This window comes from Hyla sarda, chromosome 13 (genome assembly GCF_029499605.1).
Source record: "Hyla sarda isolate aHylSar1 chromosome 13, aHylSar1.hap1, whole genome shotgun sequence".
Taxonomy (NCBI): Eukaryota; Metazoa; Chordata; class Amphibia; order Anura; family Hylidae; genus Hyla; species Hyla sarda.
The window spans coordinates 43,776,508-43,797,659 of NC_079201.1; the positions used below are offsets into that span (position 1 = coordinate 43,776,508).

The 21,152-nt window shown below is 43.0% G+C and overlaps 1 protein-coding gene across 9 annotated transcripts in view; it reads right to left on the reverse strand.

Moving 5' to 3' along the window:
- TBC1D16 (TBC1 domain family member 16) overlaps positions 1-21,152 on the reverse strand; it is a 564,967-nt gene that overhangs the window by 128,803 nt on the left and 415,012 nt on the right. For 7 of the 9 annotated variants that reach the window (XR_008849569.1, XR_008849568.1, XM_056550064.1 and 4 more), the window contains one exon: positions 14,450-14,596. The exons of 1 other annotated variant lie outside the window; for it this stretch is intronic. Coding sequence is in view for 6 of the 8 variants with exons in the window: in XM_056550064.1 (XP_056406039.1) it covers positions 14,450-14,596 (147 nt within the window). In the remaining 2 variants the exon portion in view is untranslated. Of the gene's footprint in view, positions 1-12,740; positions 13,043-14,449; positions 14,597-21,152 lie in introns of those variants that run through there. One more of the 9 variants, XM_056550068.1, reaches the window with a different exon arrangement.

Consider the following 21,152-nt stretch of genomic DNA (forward strand, 5'->3'; position numbering starts at 1 on the left):
TGAGAATACCATAACTGATGTCAGAAGCTCTCCTCATCATACACGTACATCCGGAAAGTCACCATTGGCTTCCTCTACTCGACCTCAGCCCCTTCCACTGCTGCAATCCGGTCTACCGACATCTGAAATGGCAGTCAATACTATCAAAGACCACCCGGGACTGCAGGCCCCGTTAGCCCTCTTACCAACTAAAAATTACCTAATGACCTTAGCCTTTGATCTAAAGGTGGCATGTAGACAGGATCTTAAACCTGTCAAAACTGAATTTTCTCACTTACGTACTCGTATTAAACAATTGGAAGACTTTCGTGCTTCTGTATCTACTCCACTTCAAAATCTTCAGGTTGCGACTAAAAACATCTCTCTGCAACAAGCTGCCGATATTGCTCATTTAGATTACCTTGACAACCGAAACAGGAGAAACAACATCAGGATCAAGGGTCTTCCGGAATCTGTTCTTCCTCAAGATCCCTCCAACACTCTACAGAGACTTTTCAATGAGATCCTTCAAAAAGCACCTGACCACCCTATTAACTAGATAGGGCACACAGGGCTCTTAAAGCTAAACACCCAGACCCCAGTAAAGCGAGAGATGTCATCTGGGGTCACCATTTTTTGCTTAAGGAAGAAATTATGTCAAAAGCGTCTTAAACATCTCTGATATAACTGAATAGCAATAGCAAAAATAGAGACAGAAAGACTCATTGCCAAAGAGAGTAAAACTAACCCCAAAATGTTCTTTAACTATATAAATAGCAAAAAGGTTGAAAGTGTAGGCCCTTTAACCCCTTAAGGACACAGCCCATTTTCACCTCTAGGACGCAGCCCTTTTTTTGCATATCTGACCACTGTCACTTTAAACATTAATAACTCTGGAATGCTTTTACTTATCAATCTGATTCCGAGATTGTTTTTTTGTGACATATTCTACTTTAACATAGTGGTAAATTTTTGTGGTAACTTGCATCCTTTCTTAGTGAAAAATCCCCAAATTTTATGAAAAAATATAAAATTTTGCATTTTTGTAACTTTGAAGCTCTCTGCTTGTAAGGAAAATGGATATTCCAAATATTTTTTTTTGGGATTCACATATACAATATGTCTACTTTATATTTTCATCATAAAATTGACATGTTTTTACTATTGGAAGAAATCAGAGGGCTTCAAAGTTCAGCAGCAATTTTACAATTTTTCACAAAATTTTCAAACTCGCTATTTTTCATGGACCAGTTCAGGTTTGAAGTCAATTTGAAGGGTCTTCATATTAGAAATACCCCATAAATGACCCCATTACAAAAACTGCACCCCCAAAGTATTCAAAATGACATTCAGTAAGTGTTTTAACCCTTTAGGTGTTTCATAAGAAAAGCAGCAAAGTGAAGGAGAAAATTCAAAATCTTCATTTTTTACACTTGCATGTTCTTGTAGACCCAATTTTTGAATTTTTACAAGGGGTAAAAGGATAAAATTTATACTTGAATTTGTAGCCCAATTTCTCTCGAGTAAGCACATACCTCATATGTCTATGTAAATTGTTCGGCGGGCGCAGTAGAGGGCTCAGAAGCGAAGGAGCGACAAGGGGATTTTGGAGAGTACATTTTTCTGAAATGGTTTTTGGGGGGAATGTTGCATTTAGGAAGCCCCTATGGTGCCAGGACAGCAAAAAAAAAAACACATGGCATACCATTTTGGAAACTAGACCCCTTGAGGAACGTAACAAGGGATAAAGTGAACCTTAATACCCCACCGGTGTTTCACGACTTTTGCATATGTAAACAAAAACATTTTTTTTTACCAAAAAATGCTTGGTTTAGCAAAAATTTTACATTTTTAAAAAAAAGGGTAATAGCAGAAAATACCCCCCAAAATTTGAAGCCCAATTTCTCCCGATTCAGAAAACACCCAATATGGGGATGAAAAGTGCTCTGCTGGCGCACTACAGGTCTCAGAAGAGAAGGAGTCACATTTGGCTTTTTGGAAGCAAATTTTGCTCTGGGGGCATGCCGCATTTAGGAAGCCCTTATGGTGTCAGGACAGAAAAAAAAAACACATGGCATACCATTTTGGAAACTAGACCCCTTGGGGAACGTAACAAGAGGTAAAGTGAACCTTAATACCCCACAGGTGTTTCACGACTTTTGCATATGTAAAAAAAAAAATAATTTTTTTACACTAAAATGCTTGTTTTCCCCCAAATTTTACATTTTTACAAGGGATAATAGCAGAAAATACCCCCCAAAATGTGTAACCCCATCTCTTCTGAGTATGGAAATACCCCATAAGTGGACGTGAAGTGCACTGGGGGCGAACTACAATGCTCAAATTCTTCTCCACTGTATTCACAGAGGAAAATGAAATGCCAGGTGAAATACAGCAAGATAAGGTAAACTCCCCAGTACAGGTCACCTGTCCCAGGAAGAAGTACAGTGCCGCCTACAAAAAATCAAAATAGACAAATCAACAGGTCCAGATGGCATTCACCCCCGTGTTCTAAAGGAATAAAGTAATGTAATAGACAGACCCTTATTTTTAATATTCAGGGACTCTATAGTGACAGGGACTGGTGCATGGCAAATGTGGTGCCAATATTTAAAAAGGGGTCAAAAGGTGACCCCGGGAATTATAGACCTGTTCGTTTAACCTCCGTTGTATGCAAATAGTTTGAGGGTTTTCTAAGAGATGCAATTTTGGAGTATCTTGATAAAAATAAATGTAAGACTCCACATCAGCATGGCTTTATGAGGTATCGGTCCTGTCAAACTAACCTGATCAGCTTTTATGAGGAGGTGAGCTCCAGACTGGACCAGGGGCAATCGCTGGATGTCGTATATCTGGATTTTTCCAAAGCATTTGATATGGTTCCACATAAAAGTTTGGTGCATAAAATGAGAATGATTGGGCTGGGGGAGAATGTATGCAAGTGGGTAAGTAACTGGCTCAGTGATAGGAAACAGAGAGGGTGGTTATTAATCGTACTAATTCTGATTGGGTGACTGTTACTAGTGGGGTACCACAGGGGCAGTCTTGGTCCTGTCCTATTTAATATATTCATTAATGACCTTGAAGAGGGGTTGAATAGTAAAGTAGCAATCTCTGCAGATGATACTAAACTCTGTAAAGCGGTAAACACAATAGAGGACAGTGAACTGTTACAAATGGATCTGGATAGGTTGGAAGTTTTGGCTGGTAAGTGGCAGATGAGGTTCAACACTGATAAATGTAAGGTAATGCACATGGGGAAGAAAAATCCGGGCTGGGATTATGTATTAAATGGGAGAACACTTGGGACGACTGACGTGGAAAAGGACTTGGGAGTCTTAGTTAACAGTAAATTTAGCTGTAATGACCAGTGTCAGGCAGCTGCTGCCAAGGCAAATAAAATCATGGGGTGCATCAATAGGGGAATAGATGCCCACGACAAGGAAATAATTGTACCGCTGTACAAATCACTAGTCAGACCACACATAGAATACTGTGTCCAATACTGGGCACCAGTGTACAAGAAAGATATAGTGGAACTGGAGAGGGTTCAAAGACGGGCAACCAGGGTAATACGGGGAATGGGAGGACTACAGTACCCAGAAAGATGATCAGAATTGCGGTTATTTAGTTTAGAAAAAAGAAGGCTTAGGGGAGACCTAATAACTATGTATAAATATATCATGGGACCTTACAGAGATCTCTCCCATGATCTATTTATACACAGGACTGTGTCTATAACAAGGGGGCATCCTGTATGTTTAGCGGAAAGAAGGTTTCTACACCAGCACAGATGGGGGTTCTTTACTGTAAGAGCAGTGAGACTGTGGAATTCTCTGCCTGAGGAGGTGGTCATGGTGAACTCTGTAAAAGAGTTCAAAAAGGGTCTGGAAGCATTTTTGGAGAATAATAACATCGCTGGTTATGTATACTAGATTTATAGGGACAAAACATTGATCCAGGGATTTATTCTGACTGCCATATTTGGAGTCAAGAAGGAGTTTTTACCTCTAGTATGAGGGTTTTTGCCTTCCTCTGGATGAACTCAACTCAGTAAGGACTCAATAGGGTTATACTGTAGGTTGAACTTGATGGACTCTGGCCTTTTTTTAACCTTATGAACTATGTTACTATCCAGCTCTTCACTGACCTCTCGCTCTGCACCCTTAAAATGAGAGCAGCCTTACGACCCCTGGTCCAACTGCTGAAAAATGCCCAGATAACCTACCGCTTGGGTTTTCCTTTTTCTTTGATTGCCAAATATGGGACGACCACTGCTACTTTGAGACATCCGGAAGAACTCTCCACCTTCCTATCCACATTCAAACTTCCCCCAATCTCACTCCCTGACTGGATCTGCATGTTCACTACAACTCCTATCCAGAGACTAGAGGCATCTGATCGACGTCCTCCTGTGAATAGGCGTGCAATTGCGCCGTCGCCTGCACCCCTCCCGCCTTGTCAGAAACACAAGACCTGAGCATGTTCACTGAAGTGTTTTTACTGTTTAATTCACCTGTTTGCTCACTCTTTCCCAGTCTGGGTCTTCCATTGAAGCTCTTGCTTGCTGGCTCCGACATGGAAATCGATCTCCTTTGTCTATGTTTCCTGATATCTTTGTTATACCACCTCTTACATTGTTTTAGGACCTTATCTGTTCTAGTTCTGCTAAATGCCTTCCGTTATATTTGACTCATAGGCCTCCGTGCCATTTCTTAGTCTACTGCCTCCACAATACACTCAGCTCTTCCATGGCTATGCCATGTGGGACTTCACTTGTTAGTCAGTGGGCCCTGGCTTTGGGTTCGTCCTGTCCCCTAGTTAGTACACTTTAAAGGGGTATTCCGGGCAAAAACATCTTGTCCCCTATCGAAATGATAGGGGATAAGATATCTGATCATGGGGGGCCGGCTGCTGGGTCCCCCCGAGATCTCCCTGCAGCAGCCCGCATTCTATGCGTAGCTGCGTCTGAAGTTTCGGAAACCTCCGGGCTTCCGAGATGGGCACGTGACGTCACACCACACCCCCTCCATTAATTTTTATGGGAGGGGGGTGTAACGGCCGCAACGCCCCCTCCCATAGACATGAATGGAGGGGGGGTAGCATGACGTCTCTCCAAGCAAGGAGTCTCTCCTTCTAGACAAATCGTGTGTTCAGGACTTGAAGTTCACTATTTCCCATTTTCATCAAGATCATACCTCGGACCTGTCCTCATCCATGGTCAAATGGGAGGCCCTGAAATGAAACATGGGGCCAGGCAGAAGAGGGCAGCATCGGCAAACCTCACCTCCTTGCTATAACAACTACACACTCTGGAGACTCTACATAAGCAGTCCCAGCAGGAAATGGTGTACCATGAACTCATACGAGTACATAATGACTTATTATCTCTCATGAAAAACAAATATAGATATTACAAACAACTAACAGGAAGGGTTTTCTATGAGAGGGGTAACAAGTCCGGTAAACTTTTGGCATCTGCACTGAGAGCCAAGAGGTCTGTTTGTGTCAGCTATTAACCCCTTAAGGACCAGGTCAATTTTTACTGTAGGACCAGAGCGTTTTTTGGCTGTCCGGAAATGCTGGGAGTTGTTGTTGTTTTGCAACAGCTGGAGGCTCCGTTTTGGAAACACTGCAATACAATACGTTTTAAATTTTTATTGGGGGGGGGGGCATTGTAAGGGGGTGTATATGTAGTGTTTTACCCTTTATTATGTGTTAGTGTTGTGTAATGTAGCATTTTTAGGGTACATTCGCACTGGTGGAGGTTTACAGTGAGCTTCCAGCTAGGAGTTTGCGCTGCGGCCAAAAATTAGCCGCAGATCATACTTGTAGCAGGAAACTTACTGTAAACCTGCCCGTGTGAATGTACCCTGTACATTCACATGGGGGGGGGGGGGGGCAAACCTCCAGCTGTTTCAAAACTACAACTCCCAGCATGCACTGACAGACCGTGCATGCTGGGAGTTGTACTTTTGCAACAGCTGGAGGCACACTGGTTGGAAAACCTTCAGTTAGGTTCTATTACCTAACTCAGTATTTTCCAACCAGTGTGCCTCCATCTGTTGCAAAACTTACAACTCCCAGCATGTACTGATCGCCGGAGGGCATGCTGGGAGATGTAGTTATGCAACAGCTGGAGGTACGCAAGTACAACTCCCAGCATGCAGAGACAGCTGTTTGCTGTTTGGGCATGCTGGGATTTGCAGTTTTGCAACATCTGGAGGGCTACAGTTTAGAAACCACTGCACAGTGATCTCAAAACTGTGACCCTCCAGATGTTGCAAAACTACAAATTCCAACATGCCCAGACAGCAAACTGCTATGTGGGCATGCTGGGAATTGTAGTTTTGCAAGATCTAGAGGGCCACAGTTCACTGCACAGTGATATCCAAACTGTAGCCCTCCAGCTGTTGCAAAACTACAAATCCTAGCATGAAAGCTGTCTGGGCATGCTGGGAGTTGTAGTTTTGCAACATCTGGAGGGCAACAGTGTAGAGACCACTGTATAGTGGTCTCAGACTGTAGCCCTCTAGATGTTGCTAGGCAACTTACTGGCTTTCGTCGGATCCAGGGAGCTAGCTGCACGACATGCCGCCCGCCGATCTCCGACACCGATCGTCGCCCTCAGGGTAAGTGTACTTCGGCGCTGGTCCTCCGTCATTTCCCCGTTCTGTCCCACCTATTGTGGGTGGGCAGAACGGGCAAGACGAAAGTTAACCCCCCCCCCCCCGATCTGCTATTGGACGTCGCTTCTAGATGCCCAGTAGCAGGGATAGGAGGGGTGGAACCCCTGCCACCTCACTTCTATCCCTTCAGGGGGATCGTGTGTGTCTTAGACAACCGCGATCCCCCTTATTTTCCGGGTCACCATAGACCCTTAATGGCTCGGAATCGCGCAAATCGCAAGTGTGAATTCACTTGCGATTTGCGCCAAACGCCGACATGGGGGGGAGGGGGCTATGTGCTATCTGATGACCCTCCTGGGCATTTGCACGGGGTGCCTGCTGATCGATATCAGCAGTCACCCTGGTCCCTGCCTGGCGGGGACCGAAATTCCCCCAGGCGTACAGGTACGCCCTTGGTCCTTAAGTACCAGGTATGCCCTTGGTCCTTGACAGGTTAAAACAACCTTGGGAATGCCTTCATCTTACCCCTGACATTTTGAATGCCTTTTGCCTTTATTATTCTTCTTTGTATTAACTGCCAAAACCCCAAGGTTTAGTGTCCTCTACTAGCACTACCCCCTCTCTTGAACAATATATCTCCTCCTAACTCCTCTATGCCGGTCAGTAAGAGTCCGGGCCCTGACAGCTATACGGCTAAATTCTATAAGTCTCTCGGAGAGGAAATGTCCCCGACCTTGCTTGAGGTATTTAATGGTATCTTGGATACATCCCCTCCTGTCCCATACTTCTTGAAAGCATACATCACGGTCATTCCAAAAGAGGGCAAAGATCCCCTCCTTTGTTCCATCTCCCTCATTAATACTGATGCAAAACGTTTTGCCAAATTAGTAGCTAACCGTCTCTCAGCACATATGGAGTCTCTAGTCCATCCGGATCAAGCTGGCTTTATAAAGGGTAGAGAAGCAAGAGACAACATGCTTTGTGTATTCTCCATGATTAAAATACTAAAAATGACAAAGAGGCAGTGCAGCTCAATCTACCATCTACTCCGAGGTTAACTGGCAGGTCTGAAAAACCCCAAAAGACCCAGTAATCATAAATCTGCCCAGGACCCGGAGTTTTGACTGCTGGTGAACCAAGGAAGTTTGATCCAAAGTTTAAGTGGCCCATTGGAAACAGGCTACTGAAGAATGCGACATTAAGTCGTGAAAAGCGTCTAGCCTTGTCTCATATCTATCAGCCATCTCTATCTCAATCTTGTTTTATACCTGTATCAGCCGATAATGCCTAGACAGCGCTGTAGGACCCGGACTAGTGGACCTCTGTGAATTAGCGCGCTATTCACACGCCACGAGGACGCTGGGCAGCCGCTGCCGATTTCTCCACAGACCGGCCACTGAGCTGTGCAAAGCACGATACTCCTGCTTGGCTACGATATATAACCCAGCGCTCTACATCAACGCAATCGGGATCATCACATCTTCCCAACCACGGCACGAGAAGTACCTCCCTACCCATACCAGGGTAGTGATTGATTCGGTCCGTGCGGGCACTGGGCTCCCACAGTCCCCGGAGCTTGCAACTCTGGAGACATTCAGCTGCCGATCATCACGGTGAATAAAACCATAAGGTACTGTGCCTGACTTCATATAAGCAACTGTAACTATATCTTGCTATTAATACTGCTATTCTACAAACACCTGTTGTGGGACACAAGTGGATAACAGTGAGCAAATACATTATATCTTCTGAATGAAATATTGAAACATTTACTACAGTTTAAGGTGACCGTGTTTCACATTGGAGTATCACTGGAGTACACAGACTCTCCGATCGCTGGATATTATATTCAATACTGTTGCTATTCACACAACTTTATAAGTTTTTTTCGGCTACAAAGGACAATTTTTAAATTTTTATATTTTGAGATAGTTGGCATTTTTTAAATTATTTTATTATTTAGATTGCATGCCTGAGCAAGGGCCCTGACCAGGCATTAATCATTATTTTTAATAAATGCATATGATTGTTTAAAATTATCATCTTTTGCAGGCATTCTTATTATTCACATATTTTTGGTATTTTTTTATGTTTAATAACTATTAATATTTTCATTACCCCTAATTTTTCTGATTATCACTTTGCATTTATCCACTCTTCTTTGATATTGTGAACTTTCATACTCACCTTTATTTTTCTTTTTTTGTTTTTACTCACACATCACCGTACATTTTCAATTCTAAATCACTATCACTTTTCTCTCTGTATTTATTCGTTCCTTTTCTTTCCCCTTTTTTCACTACTTTTTGAGGACTGGTTATATAATGATTAAAATACTGTTTAGATGCGGAGAAATCATTTCAACGGGTGGACTGGGACTTCTTGCGAGCCACGCTACACCAGATTGATTTGGGTACGCAGATGCTGTCGTGTATTATGTCCCTTTATTCCTGTCTGCAGGTGCAAATTAGAATCAATGGTCGACTCTCCATGCCTTTTGACATTTGTAATGGCACGCGACAGGGCTGTCCCCTATCCCCACTCCTTTATGTACTTTGTATGGAACATCTCCTCCCTGCGATTCGTCAAAATCCAGACATTTCTGGAATATCTGTACCACCGTGTCATTACAAATGTTCTGCGTTTCCTGACGACCTGCTCCTCTTCCTATCCTCTCGCCTTACCACTATCCTGTCATTAATGTCCACTACACGTCACTTTTCTGACTTCAGTAATTACAAACTGAATCCCACTAAATGCAAGGCCCTTAATATTTCCCTGACCTCTCACATGGTTAGTCACTTACAAACTGTCTTTCCCTTTAAATTGCAGACTGTTTATCTCAAATACCTGGGTGTTCAGGTCCTTGCAGATCTTAAAGACACATATCACCTTAAATTCCCATCACTCCTGGGCACCCTGCATTCCGACTTATCCAGATGGAAGCACAAAGGCTTTTCCTAGTCAGGCAGAATTAATATACTGAAGATGAATTTTCTCCCATGTCTCCTATATTTGTTCTCCTGTACCCCGCTTCATATGCCTAGATCCTTTTTTTCGGGAACTTTCTACGCTCCAATGTGGATTTGTCTGGGCTCATGGTAATTCTAGGATAGCACGTCATGTATTAATTAGGAGTAAGAGGGCAGGGGGTCTGGCTCTCCCTTATTTCCTGTCCTATTATTCTGCAGCGGTGCTCAAACGTGTATTAGATTGATTTAATTGTAATAAGACTAAACAATGGGTTTTCCTTGAGGGCCATTTGGCTGACCTTGACCCTAGGTCTGTAGTTTGGCTCCCTCACCTTATTGTGTCTCGCATGGCTATGTCAATCTTGCCCCCAATATTACACTCCATTGTTGGGTCCTATCGCTCCTACCTATCCAGATTGTCCCTTTCTTTCCCAGATGGCCCTCTTACACCTCTTTATACTTCATAACCCTTCCTTTCCCCTGGCTTTTTCTTTTCGTTTGTTTCTCTCCTTCTCCTGAGAGGAAGGCCCCATGACTCTCACCTCAGCACACGCCTTCCAATACACTCAATTATGCCACTTTTACCTCTCCTCTAAAAACTCACTGCCCTCTTACTACATTTCAGTCCATGTGCTCAACTGTGCCCTCGACTACTTGCTCTATCAGCAGCCTTTCCTCTCTGATTTTAGACTCATCTATTCCTGACCCTTTACAGTTTCGAAATGGTTGGGAGAAAGACCTGGGTCACACACACTCTGATGAAGATTGGTCGTAGGCTTTTTCCCAGTGTCATCGACTCTCCACCTCTTGTAAAGCTCAAGAAACCAATTATAAAATTCTATCTAGGTGGTACAGAGTTCCTGCTCTTCTCTCTAAAATGTATCCAGGCACTTCGGACTGTTGTTGGAGATGTGGGGAAGGAGGGAGCACCATACTCCACACATGGTTGACCTGTCCTGCTCTCACATCTTTTTGGACACGGGTATTTAAGGTTATCCACTCTATTACTGCGGTACATCTCCAAAACACCGCCGAAACCATTCTATTGTCTATCTTGCCAATAGACCTGCCCAGGGGGACGAAACGATTAATCTCTTTCCTATTGTTGACAGCCAGAGTGGTGATCCCCAGACAGTGGAAATCACCAACTCCACCTACGATATCCTCCTGGCTTCAAGAGATCTCACAATTATGCCGAATGGAAGAACTCCTAGCGGATTCTAAGTGACAGGTGGAGAAACACTTCGCTATCTGGAACCCTTGGTCAGTGTTTCTCTCTTCGAGAGAATATGAGCAACTGTACCTAGCTAATTCAGTACAAGAAGATGCAGTAGAAGATAGCGATTTTGGCACTGCTTGCTATGACCGTGTATGTCCGATATGAATCGGTGTGTGTTGGGGTCTCAGAGCTGGGAGGTGCTGCTATGCTGACAGGTGCGCAAATAAACTTCAACAGTGGTAGATCGAAAGACAAGCGCACTCACTCGGCTTTTCCGATGATCCTGCTTTTATTAAAAGAACAGTAGTTACATCTCAAGCTGTTCGGTGCAGAGTTACCCCTGTGTTCTATGCATAGTAGATTGGCAGGGACGTTCCACCTGGGCGACGGCAGCTGTTTTGCGGTCACCGAGGGGGCCTGAGGAAACGCCGACAGGTGTGAAACGGCCGCCATCGCCCAGGTGGAATGTCCCTGCCAATCTGCACTGCACAGCACATGGGGGTAACTCTGCACTGAACAGCTTGAGATGTAACTACTGTTCTCTTAATAAAAGCAAGATCATCGGAAAAGCCGGGTGAGTGCGCTTGTCTTTCTACCACTGTTGAAGTGAATCAGTACAAGGTATTACCCTTTGGTTTACATGGAGCTCCTGCCACGTTTCAAAAGCTAATGGACATTGTACTCTGTCCACATCATCGGTGCGCTTCGGCGTACCTGGATGATATCGTCATCCACAGTACCGACTGGGAAAGTCACCTATCAAAAGTACAGGCTGTAGTGGACTCCCTAAGGAAGGCTGGCTTAATCGCTAACCCATAAAAGTGCGCGATAGGGTTAGAAGAGACAAAGTACCTGGTGTATGTAATTGGGCGTGGAGTTATCAAACCTCAGTTGAACAAAAACTCAGCAAGTAAAGTCATTCCATTTTTTGACCAAGAGTGCTGCTGCAACCTTCTTGTTTGTATACTTTGTATCAGCCATAGCAGCGTGCACCCGTGTGGTAGTTGTGTAGACTATTTTTCTTTTTTGTGTTTTTGCTATGCAAGTTAGGGGGAGTGGCACCCTCTCTAGCCGTGCACCCCTCCCTGTTTCACAGAAGGTTTTTAAATTGATAGTGGATCCTGCAGGTCATCCAGAGGCCATATGCCCAGCAGAGGTGAGTGGATTAAGCATGTTAGGGTCCCATCCGACAAGAGGCCACCTTCGCGTGATGGATGGGGGACACGATTTGATCAAAAAGTACGCTAAGAGGCTCTGTTTTTTGACCAAGTGTGCTGCTGCAGCCTTCTTTTTTGTATACTTTGTATCTGCCACAGCAGCGTGCACCCAGGTAGTTGTGCTGGCTATTTTTCTTTTATGTGTTTTTGCCCTCCCTGAGGCTACCTATAAAGAGGACTTGAAAGTCAGCCTTGACAAGGTCTTTAACTTGGCTCCCAATGGCCTCAAAATCCAGTTTGAACGTGTCCACAGAGCTGTTCATCCTAAAGGGTTATCATGGCAAACACACGTTTTGCTACGTGACTAACTACTCGCTAGAGGATCAGATCAAGGCCAAAGCAGTACCCCTTTAAAAAGTACCTGTTACCAAATAAACTTTTCTAAACTAACTCAGGCTATGTTCCCTAACTACTCCTAACACCCCTCCCACTGTTAAAAAAAAAAAAAAAATCAGAGCTTTAAAAAGCTGTGTATCTTACCACTCTTCTTGCTCACATTGTGCAATCTCCCAGCAGGAGAAAGTGAGCATTTCCCAGAAGGCATCACTGAAGCCTGCTGGGGGACCACTTCCGCCCTCACATCGTTGCAGTGCTGTAATGAATAGAAGACCTTAAAGGGGAACTCCACTCAAAAAAAAAATGTTTACTTTTATTTTTTTAATCAACTAGTTTACTCTCAAACCACTAGTTCATCACTTTTCACCTGAGCTGTTGGCTCAGTAAATCTTATGTGTTATTGTTTTCATTGTTTTGTCTCTTTCTGTGCCTCTCGAGACTCTTTTTTTCCGCTGCCACTTCTTCTCTGCCATTACCTCAGCAAGTCCTCCATTGGCAAGCAGTGGATGGGTATGTTCTACTTTCTCCAGCTGTTTTTTACCGGGTCCTTGCCTGATTGGTTGCGCAGTCTCTAGTTCATCTCTATGGTTTCTCCATGGATGTGAGGTATGCTACATTGTCCTTTCCTTCTCCCTCCCCCAAGGGCTTCAACACTAATGTCAAACGCTATTGTTGCGAAAGCTTCCGCTCCTGGAGGTAGACAGTGTTTATTCATGTATGCTCTGGTTTGTGAAATTTTACATTACATCATAACCCCAAAGTATATACTGCCATATTGTGGCAGCCATTTTGGGCCCCAGACGTCACAGGATTGCATCACTACAGCTGTAAGAAAGTGAGAGCTGTGCAGTGTGTGATTGTCCCTGATTAGCTAAGGCCACTTACACCCCACTAATATTCATTGCTTTCTAATCATGTGTTCAGCTCAGCTACGGCAGCTCAGAGCAGGAGCTAAAGGAGCATGAAGCACAGTTCTCAGCTGAGCAGTAGGCACACTGGTTGGGAAACACTGGTTCATCACAGTAGGTTCTTTACAGGGCATGGAAGTAGAGAAATTAGCTAGGGACATTTACCAGGAGTACAGGGTGTGTGTGAGTCACAGGAGGGTGGATATTATGCTATTTGGTGGTAGGGAAAGGCCAGCAAGCAGGGTGTCATACCTCTGAATCATGGGAAATGTAGTTTCAGGCTCCATCCCGGGGTGTTACTCTGGTAACCATCTCCCTTTGGTACACAGGTACCTCTCTTGGGTCATATCAATTTTTTTGTTAAACTGGGAAGTTAGGCAATTTCCCAGTTCTCCTTACGATTGGATAGAACTTTATTGCAGCCTGTGTTGTTTACTCCCTTTGTTGACAGACTGTGTGACTCTGGGGTTTTCACCTTGCCAATATAGTTGACCTGATGAAACGCACGTACTTCTCTTCTCGATCTTACGTGACCGATATAGCCTCCCTGCCTCTGCAATTGCTTACTACCTCAAGGGAGGAATCTCTCCTGGGGAATAGAGGGATCCTTTCCCTTTATCTACATCTTTTGGGATTTTTTGTAGACAATCTTCCTTTACTAGGGGTCTTATCTCAGATATGTATGTTCTCCTGTCTACTCCTAGAGACACTTCCCTGATAGGTCATCCTCTTTTGTCAAAGTGGGAATGGTTCCTAAGTCACCCCATTGTTACTTTGCTGTGACAATTTGGTCCCAAGCTGCTACACATATTTCTTATTATGCAAGTTAAGTGGCTTGGCGCACTTGGGGGGTCCCAAGACCCCAAGTACACCATGACATCCAGCCTGGATCTTCTCAGTAAATGCTCACCTCTCCTGTGCTAACCTTAAGTAGTGCCAAAAAAAATCCAACAGAAAGCAAAACCACATACAGCTATGCCATTGATTACTTTTAAAAACTGTGTTCTAGAGTTTATACAATATGGGCTATACAAGTATGTACTACAAAAGACATGTTAGGAAAGCGGACAGGTCCTCTGAATATATGGAAAGAAGAACTGTGAAACATATTAGAATATACAGACTGGAGTATTCTGAAACAAAATGTACATATAATGACACATTAACATTTAAGGTAAGTTTTTCTCACCTTCTTGAGAACCAGCTCTCCATTCATATGCATAGCCAAATTACTGAAGTGTAACAACATCTGGTCTGTTGGCAGCTGGTGCTCGATGACATCCTCCCCATAAAGATCAATTATAGCCACAGACAGAAAAAGGTGGAAATAATCAGTCTAAAGGAGAAATATTGTTAGTCACCTTCTATGTACCTCCAAAAAAAGTAAAAGGCAATCATTTTGAAATCACCAACACAAATCTGTGTAGTGTGAAGTAACCAAACCACCCCATATTATACCACTAGATATAAATTACCGTATTTATCGGGGTATACCACGCACCGGCCTATAACACGCACCCTCATTTTACCAAGGATATTTGGGTAAAAAAAGTTTTTTACCCAAATATCCATGGTAAAATGAGGGTGCGTGTGTGGGCGTGTATACCCCGATACACCCCCAGGAAAGGCAGGGGGAGAGAGGCCGTCGCTGCCCGCTTCTCTCCCCCTGCCTTTCCTGGGGTCTAGAGCCCTGCTGCCAGCCCTTCTCTCCCCCTGGCTATCGGCGCCGCTGCCCGTTCTGTCCCCCTGACTATCGGTGCCAGCCAGGGGGAGAGAAGGGGCAGCGGCACCCATTGCCGGCGCCGCTGCCCCGTTGCTTCCCCCCATCCCCGGTGGCATAATTACCTGTTGCCGGGGTCGGGTCCGCGCTGCTGCAGGCCTCCGGTGTGCGTCCCCTGCGTTGTTGCTATGCACGGCGCGGCGCACTGACGTCATGCGCCGTGCCGTGCAGCACATAGCAACGACGCAGGGGACGCATGCCGGAGGCCTGCAGCAGCGCGGACCCGAGCCCGGCAACAGGTAATTATGCCACCGGGGATGGGGGAGGCAACGGGGCAGCGGCGCCGGCAATGGGTGCCACTGCCCCTTCTCTCCCCCTGGCTGTCGGCGCCGCTTCTCTCCCCCTGGCTATCGGCGCCGGCAATGGGGTGCCGGCACCGATAGTCAGGGGGACAGAACGGGCAGCGGCGCCGATAGCCAGGGGGAGAGAAGGGCCGGCAGCAGGGCTCTGGACCCCAGGAAAGGCAGGGGGAGAGAAGCGGGCAGCGACTGCCTCTCTCCCCCTGCCTTTCCTGGGGGTGTATCGGCGTATAACACGCACATAGACTTTAGGCAAAAAATTTTAGCCTAAAAAGTGCGTGTTATACGCCGATAAATACGGTAATCACATAAATCTTTATTGAAAATAATCATGTATTAAAAACATTTAATAGACATAAATAGGCACCAAAAATCAGCTCATACAGGAAAACAGAATGGAGGAAGGGAGAGTAAATAACATAATAGAAAGTAATCAATAGCTTAGTCTCAAGCCTCAACATATATTTCGCTCAATGCTGACCTTCCTCAGGAAGCGTCTTCTGAGGAAGCTCAGCATTGAGCAAAAGATATGTTCACATACAGGTACTGTATGTGAACTGTTTCTTTTAAAAAATGTTTAAAACTTTAAAAAAAAAATATCTGATTTAAAAAAAAAAAAAGATACTTATATAGGTTTGATTTTGTCGTACTTGCAGGAAAATGTATACGTTTAAAATTGTCATCTTCTGACCCCTATAACTTTTTTATTTTACCGCGTATGGGGCAGTATGAGGGCTCATTTTTTGCGCCGTGATCTGAAATTTTTGTATTAATTGGACTTTTTGATTGCTTTTTATTCATTTTTTCATGATATAAAAAGTGACCAAAAATACGTTATTTTGGACTTTTGATTGTTTTGTGCATACGCCATTGACCGTGCGGTTTAATTAATTATATATTTTTACAGTTCGGACATTTACGCACGCGACGATACCACATATGTTTATATTTATTTTTTATTTACATGTTGTGGACTGTTTTTGGGGGTGATTTGGACTTTTATTAGGGAAAGGATTAAATCACATTTATTAACTTTTTTTACACTTTTTTTTGCAGTATTATAGCTCCCACAAATGGGGCTATAACACTGCACACACTGATCTTATACACTGTTCACTTTTACACTATACCATCTCGCTATATGCGGATGATGTTATACTTTCGTTGACTAATCCTGTGGAGTCGCCGTGATGGCTAATATATCTCTCTATAGTAAGCTGTCCTACTACCACTTAAATGATGCCAAAACTCAAGCCCTCCCGATTAACTTATCTCCGCCACTGCTTAATACACTAAAAACTGTGTATACATATGATTGGCGACCGTTGAGCATCCAATATTTGGGCAATCTTTCCTACCCTTCTTGACTACTTTACGCAGATAATTATGCACGGCTTCTAACTTCCATACAATCAGACATGGACCGACTGTCCAAGTCTGAAATCTCTTGGGTGGGGAGGGTGGCGACGTATAAGATGTTTCTTTTACCCAAGTTTCTTTACCTGTTCTGTACTCTCCCAATCTCTCTTCCTTCTACTTTTTTCCTTCCTTTATATGGGCAGGGAGAATATGTCCTCACATAATCTATCAAGACCCAAAATGGCAGGGGGCTTGGGTGCCCCGAATCTGCAATACTATTATGTAGCCACTTTAGTTTCCATGGCTAGACATTGGTGGTGCAACCCCTGGTTGGATATTGAGAATTTTTATGTAGCTCCGTTTACAGTGAAGGACATAATATATGCTCCATTTAGGAGTGCCTTACTGCCTCCTCTGCTCAACCAATAGTTAAAGGGGTACTCCCGTGGAAAACTTAAAAAAAAAAAAAAAAATCAACTGGTGCCAGAAAGTTAAACAGATTTGTAAATTACTTCTATTAAAAAATCTTAATCCTTCCAGTACTTTTTAGGGGCTATATACTACAAAGGAAATGCTTATCTTTTTGGATTTCTCTGATGTCATGACCACAGTGCTGACCTTTGATGTCCATTTTAGGAACTGTCCAGAGCAGCATATGTTTGCTATGGGGATTTTCTCCTACTCTGGACAGTTACTAAAATGGACAGCAGAGGTCAGCAGAGAGCACTGTGGTCATGACATCAGAGAAATCTAAAAAGATAAGCATTTTCCTTTGTAGTATATAGCCCCTACAAAGTACTGGAAGGATTAAGATTTTTTTATAGAAGTCATTTACAAATCTGTTTCACTTTCTGGCACCAGTTGATTTAAAAAAAAAAAAGTTTTCCACGGGAGTACCCCTTTAAGGCATCCTATATGGCCTGGGTATTTTTTACATCACACACAGCGAACCCGGTCCAACTAGTAAAACATGATCTCCCACTCACCTTTGTTCAGGCTCGGATATGGATTTATGCCTGTGGATTGCGAGGGGCATTCTCCAAGTTTGGCACTTGCTAGACGGAGGTGTACTAATGTCATTTTCTGATTTGGCTACAAAATATGACCTTCCGTCTCACGATTTTTATAAATTCTTACAAATCAGACATTTATTACATAACCTAACGCCTGCCAAAGATACTTTGGACGGCTCGGCCATCTGTTTACTTACAATGCCTCGAAGGGGCTTACAACCATTTTATAATGCTCTATTACAAACCCGATTGAAGTCTAAACCTTATCCTTTGCGAATGTGGGAAAGGGACTTACACATCTCCTTTTCTATAGCTACATGGTATAGTGCATTTCAACACATACATAAGGCCCTTCAATGCTCCTCCAATGTGGAATCAGTCTTTAAGACAATTATAAGATGGTTCTACACCCCAGATAGATTTACCCATCGGTAACAGACAAATTTTGGCGGGGTTGCTGGTGTGGGGGTACATTGTGCCACGTGCTATGGACATGGCCCCTTATCAAACCATTCTGGTTGGCTTGTGCAAACCTAGTAAAGAGCGTTCTGGGGGGTGGCATTCCTTGGTCACCACAATCTGTGCTATTATTTCTAGCTATATCTACACTGCCCACTGGTGATCGAGCTATATACTGTATTGTTTGTATGATTGCTAAAACAGCATTAGTGAGTTACTGGAAAATGCCGAATATCCCCACTATAGAATCACTAATAGCGAGAATAAATACTATCTATGAGTTAATAGCTGCTCATTCTAGGTAACTACTTTCAAATGCATTATGTAATATCGCAGTAATGTTGCAACGGTTGAGGCTCGATGTTTGTTTTCAATCAAAAAATCCTTAATAAAAACTATTTTCATAAAAAAAATAAAAAAAGAGGGGGGGACTTATTAATGTACCTGGGGGTGGAGTGGAGGGAGAGGTTAGAATAGTTAACCTCTTAAGGATGCAGGGCGTACCTGTAAGCCCTGCACCCGGTCCCGGTATATAACGAGGGGTCCTGCCGGGTCAGTCCCGGCAGCCAATGATAGCCGGGACCCTGGTCTAATAGAGTGCCACAGCGATCGTTGTGCCGCGCACTATTAACCCTTTAGATGTGGCGATCAAAGTTGATCACCGCGTCTAAAATGAAAGTAATAGCTTCCCGGCAGCTCAGTCGGGCTGATAGGGACTATCGTGATATAATCGCGTTGTCCCGATCAGTTAGGACGCGTCCGATCGGCGTTTGATTGCTCCAAGCCTGAGTTACAGGCTTGAGCAATCAATCCCCTATAACGCTGATCCATGCAAAACTATGGCTTTGCAGGGATCAGTGTAAAAGATCAGTGTGTGCAGTGTTATAAACCCCTATGGGAGCTATAACACTGCAAAAAAAGTGAAAAAAAAAAAAGTTAATAAAAGTCATTTTACCCCTTACCTAATAAAAGTTTGAATCACCCCCCTTTTCCCATAAAAAAACTGTGTAAATAAAAATAAATATAAACATATGTGGTATTACCGCATGCGTAAATGTCCGAACTATAAAAATATTGTTAATTAAACCTCACGGTCAATGGCGTATGCACAAAAAAATTCTTTTGGTCACTTTTTATATAATGAAAAAATGAATAAAAAGCGATCAAAAAGTCCGATCAATACAAAAATGGTACCAATAAAAACTTCAGAACATGGCGCCCTCATACCGGCCCGTACGCAGAAAAATAAAAAAGTTATAGGGGTCAGAAGATGAGAATTTTTAACGTATACATTTTCCTGCATGTATTTATGATTTTTTTCAGAAGTACGACAAAATCAAACCTATATAAGTAGGGTATCATTTTAACCGTATGGACCTACAGAATAAAGATAAGTTGTCATTTTTACAGAAAAATGCACTGCGCAGAAACGGAAGCCCCCAAAAGTTACAAAATGGCATTTTTTCTTCAATTTTGTTGAACAATTATTTTTTTTTTCCGTTTCGCCGTGGATGTTTTGCTAAAATGACTAATGTCACTGCAAAGTAAAATTGGTGGCGCAAAAAATAAGCCATCATATGGAATCTTATGTGCAAAATTGAAAACTTTATGATTTTTAGAAGGTGATGAGGAAAAAATGAAAATGCAAAAACTGAGTCCTTAAGGGGTTAATAGGGATAGGCTTCATAGGGGGGAAAAAAACACATTGAATTGCATGTTGACTAATGCCAGAAGTCTGACCAATAAAACTGACAAACAGGAGTTGATAACGTCTGAGGATAATTATAACATAGTGGGTACAACAGAGACTTGGTTGGACGATAGCTGTGACTGGGCGGTCAACATACAGGGTTATGATCTATTCAGGAAGGATCGGACAAAACAGAAAGGGGGAGGAGTTTGTCTATGTAAAGTCCAGTCTGAAGGCTGCACTGCGGGAGGATATATGGGAGGAAAATGATAATGTGCAGTCACTATGGGTAGAAACATATGGAAATAAAAATTTAAAAAAATCTGATAGGGGTTTTCTGTAAGCCACCAAACATAATGGAAGAGACAGTAGATCAATTACTAAGGCAAATAAACAAGGCAGCAAATGAAAATGATGTGATAATAATGGGGGACCTTAACTATCCTGATATAAACTGGGAGACTGAGACCTGTGAATCTCATAAAGGAAACATGTTTCTGACTATAGCTAGAGACAATTAAATGGTGCAGGGCCTGACCAGAGGGGGGCCCCGTACTAGACTTAATATTAACCAACAGACCTGACAGAGTAACTAATGTGCAGGTAGAAGGATACCTAGGGAATAGTGATCATAATATAATACATTATATCTTGTTCTGCAATAAGGGAATCTTTCGAGGGGCCACAAAAACAATGAACTTTAGGAAGGCAAAGTTTGATCAATTTAGAGAAGCCCTTACCAATATAAAACAGGATAATGTCCTCAAAAACAAGAATACTGACACTAAATGGGAGACTTAAGAATATTTTAAATTCTCACTGTAAGAGATATATACCTTATGGGAATAAAAGAGTCAGGAATAAAAGGAAACCAATGTGGATGAATAAAAATGTTAAGGGGGCAATAAATTACAACAATAAAGCCTTTAACCCCTTAAGGACTCAGGGTTTTTCCGTTTTTGCACTTTCGTTTTTTCCTCCTTACCTTTTAAAAATTATAACCCTTTCAATTTTCCACCTAAAAATCCATATTATGGCTTATTTTTTGCGTCGCCAATTCTACTTTGCAGTGACATTAGTCATTTTACCCAAAAATGCACGGCGAAACGGAAAAAAAAATCATTGTGTGACAAAATCGAAAAAAAAAACGCCATTTTGTAACTTTTGGGGGCTTCCGTTTCTACGCAGTGCATATTTTGGTAAAAATTACACCTTATCATTATTCTGTAGGTCCATACGGTTAAAATGATACCCTACTTATATAGGTTTGATTTTGTCGCACTTCTGGAAAA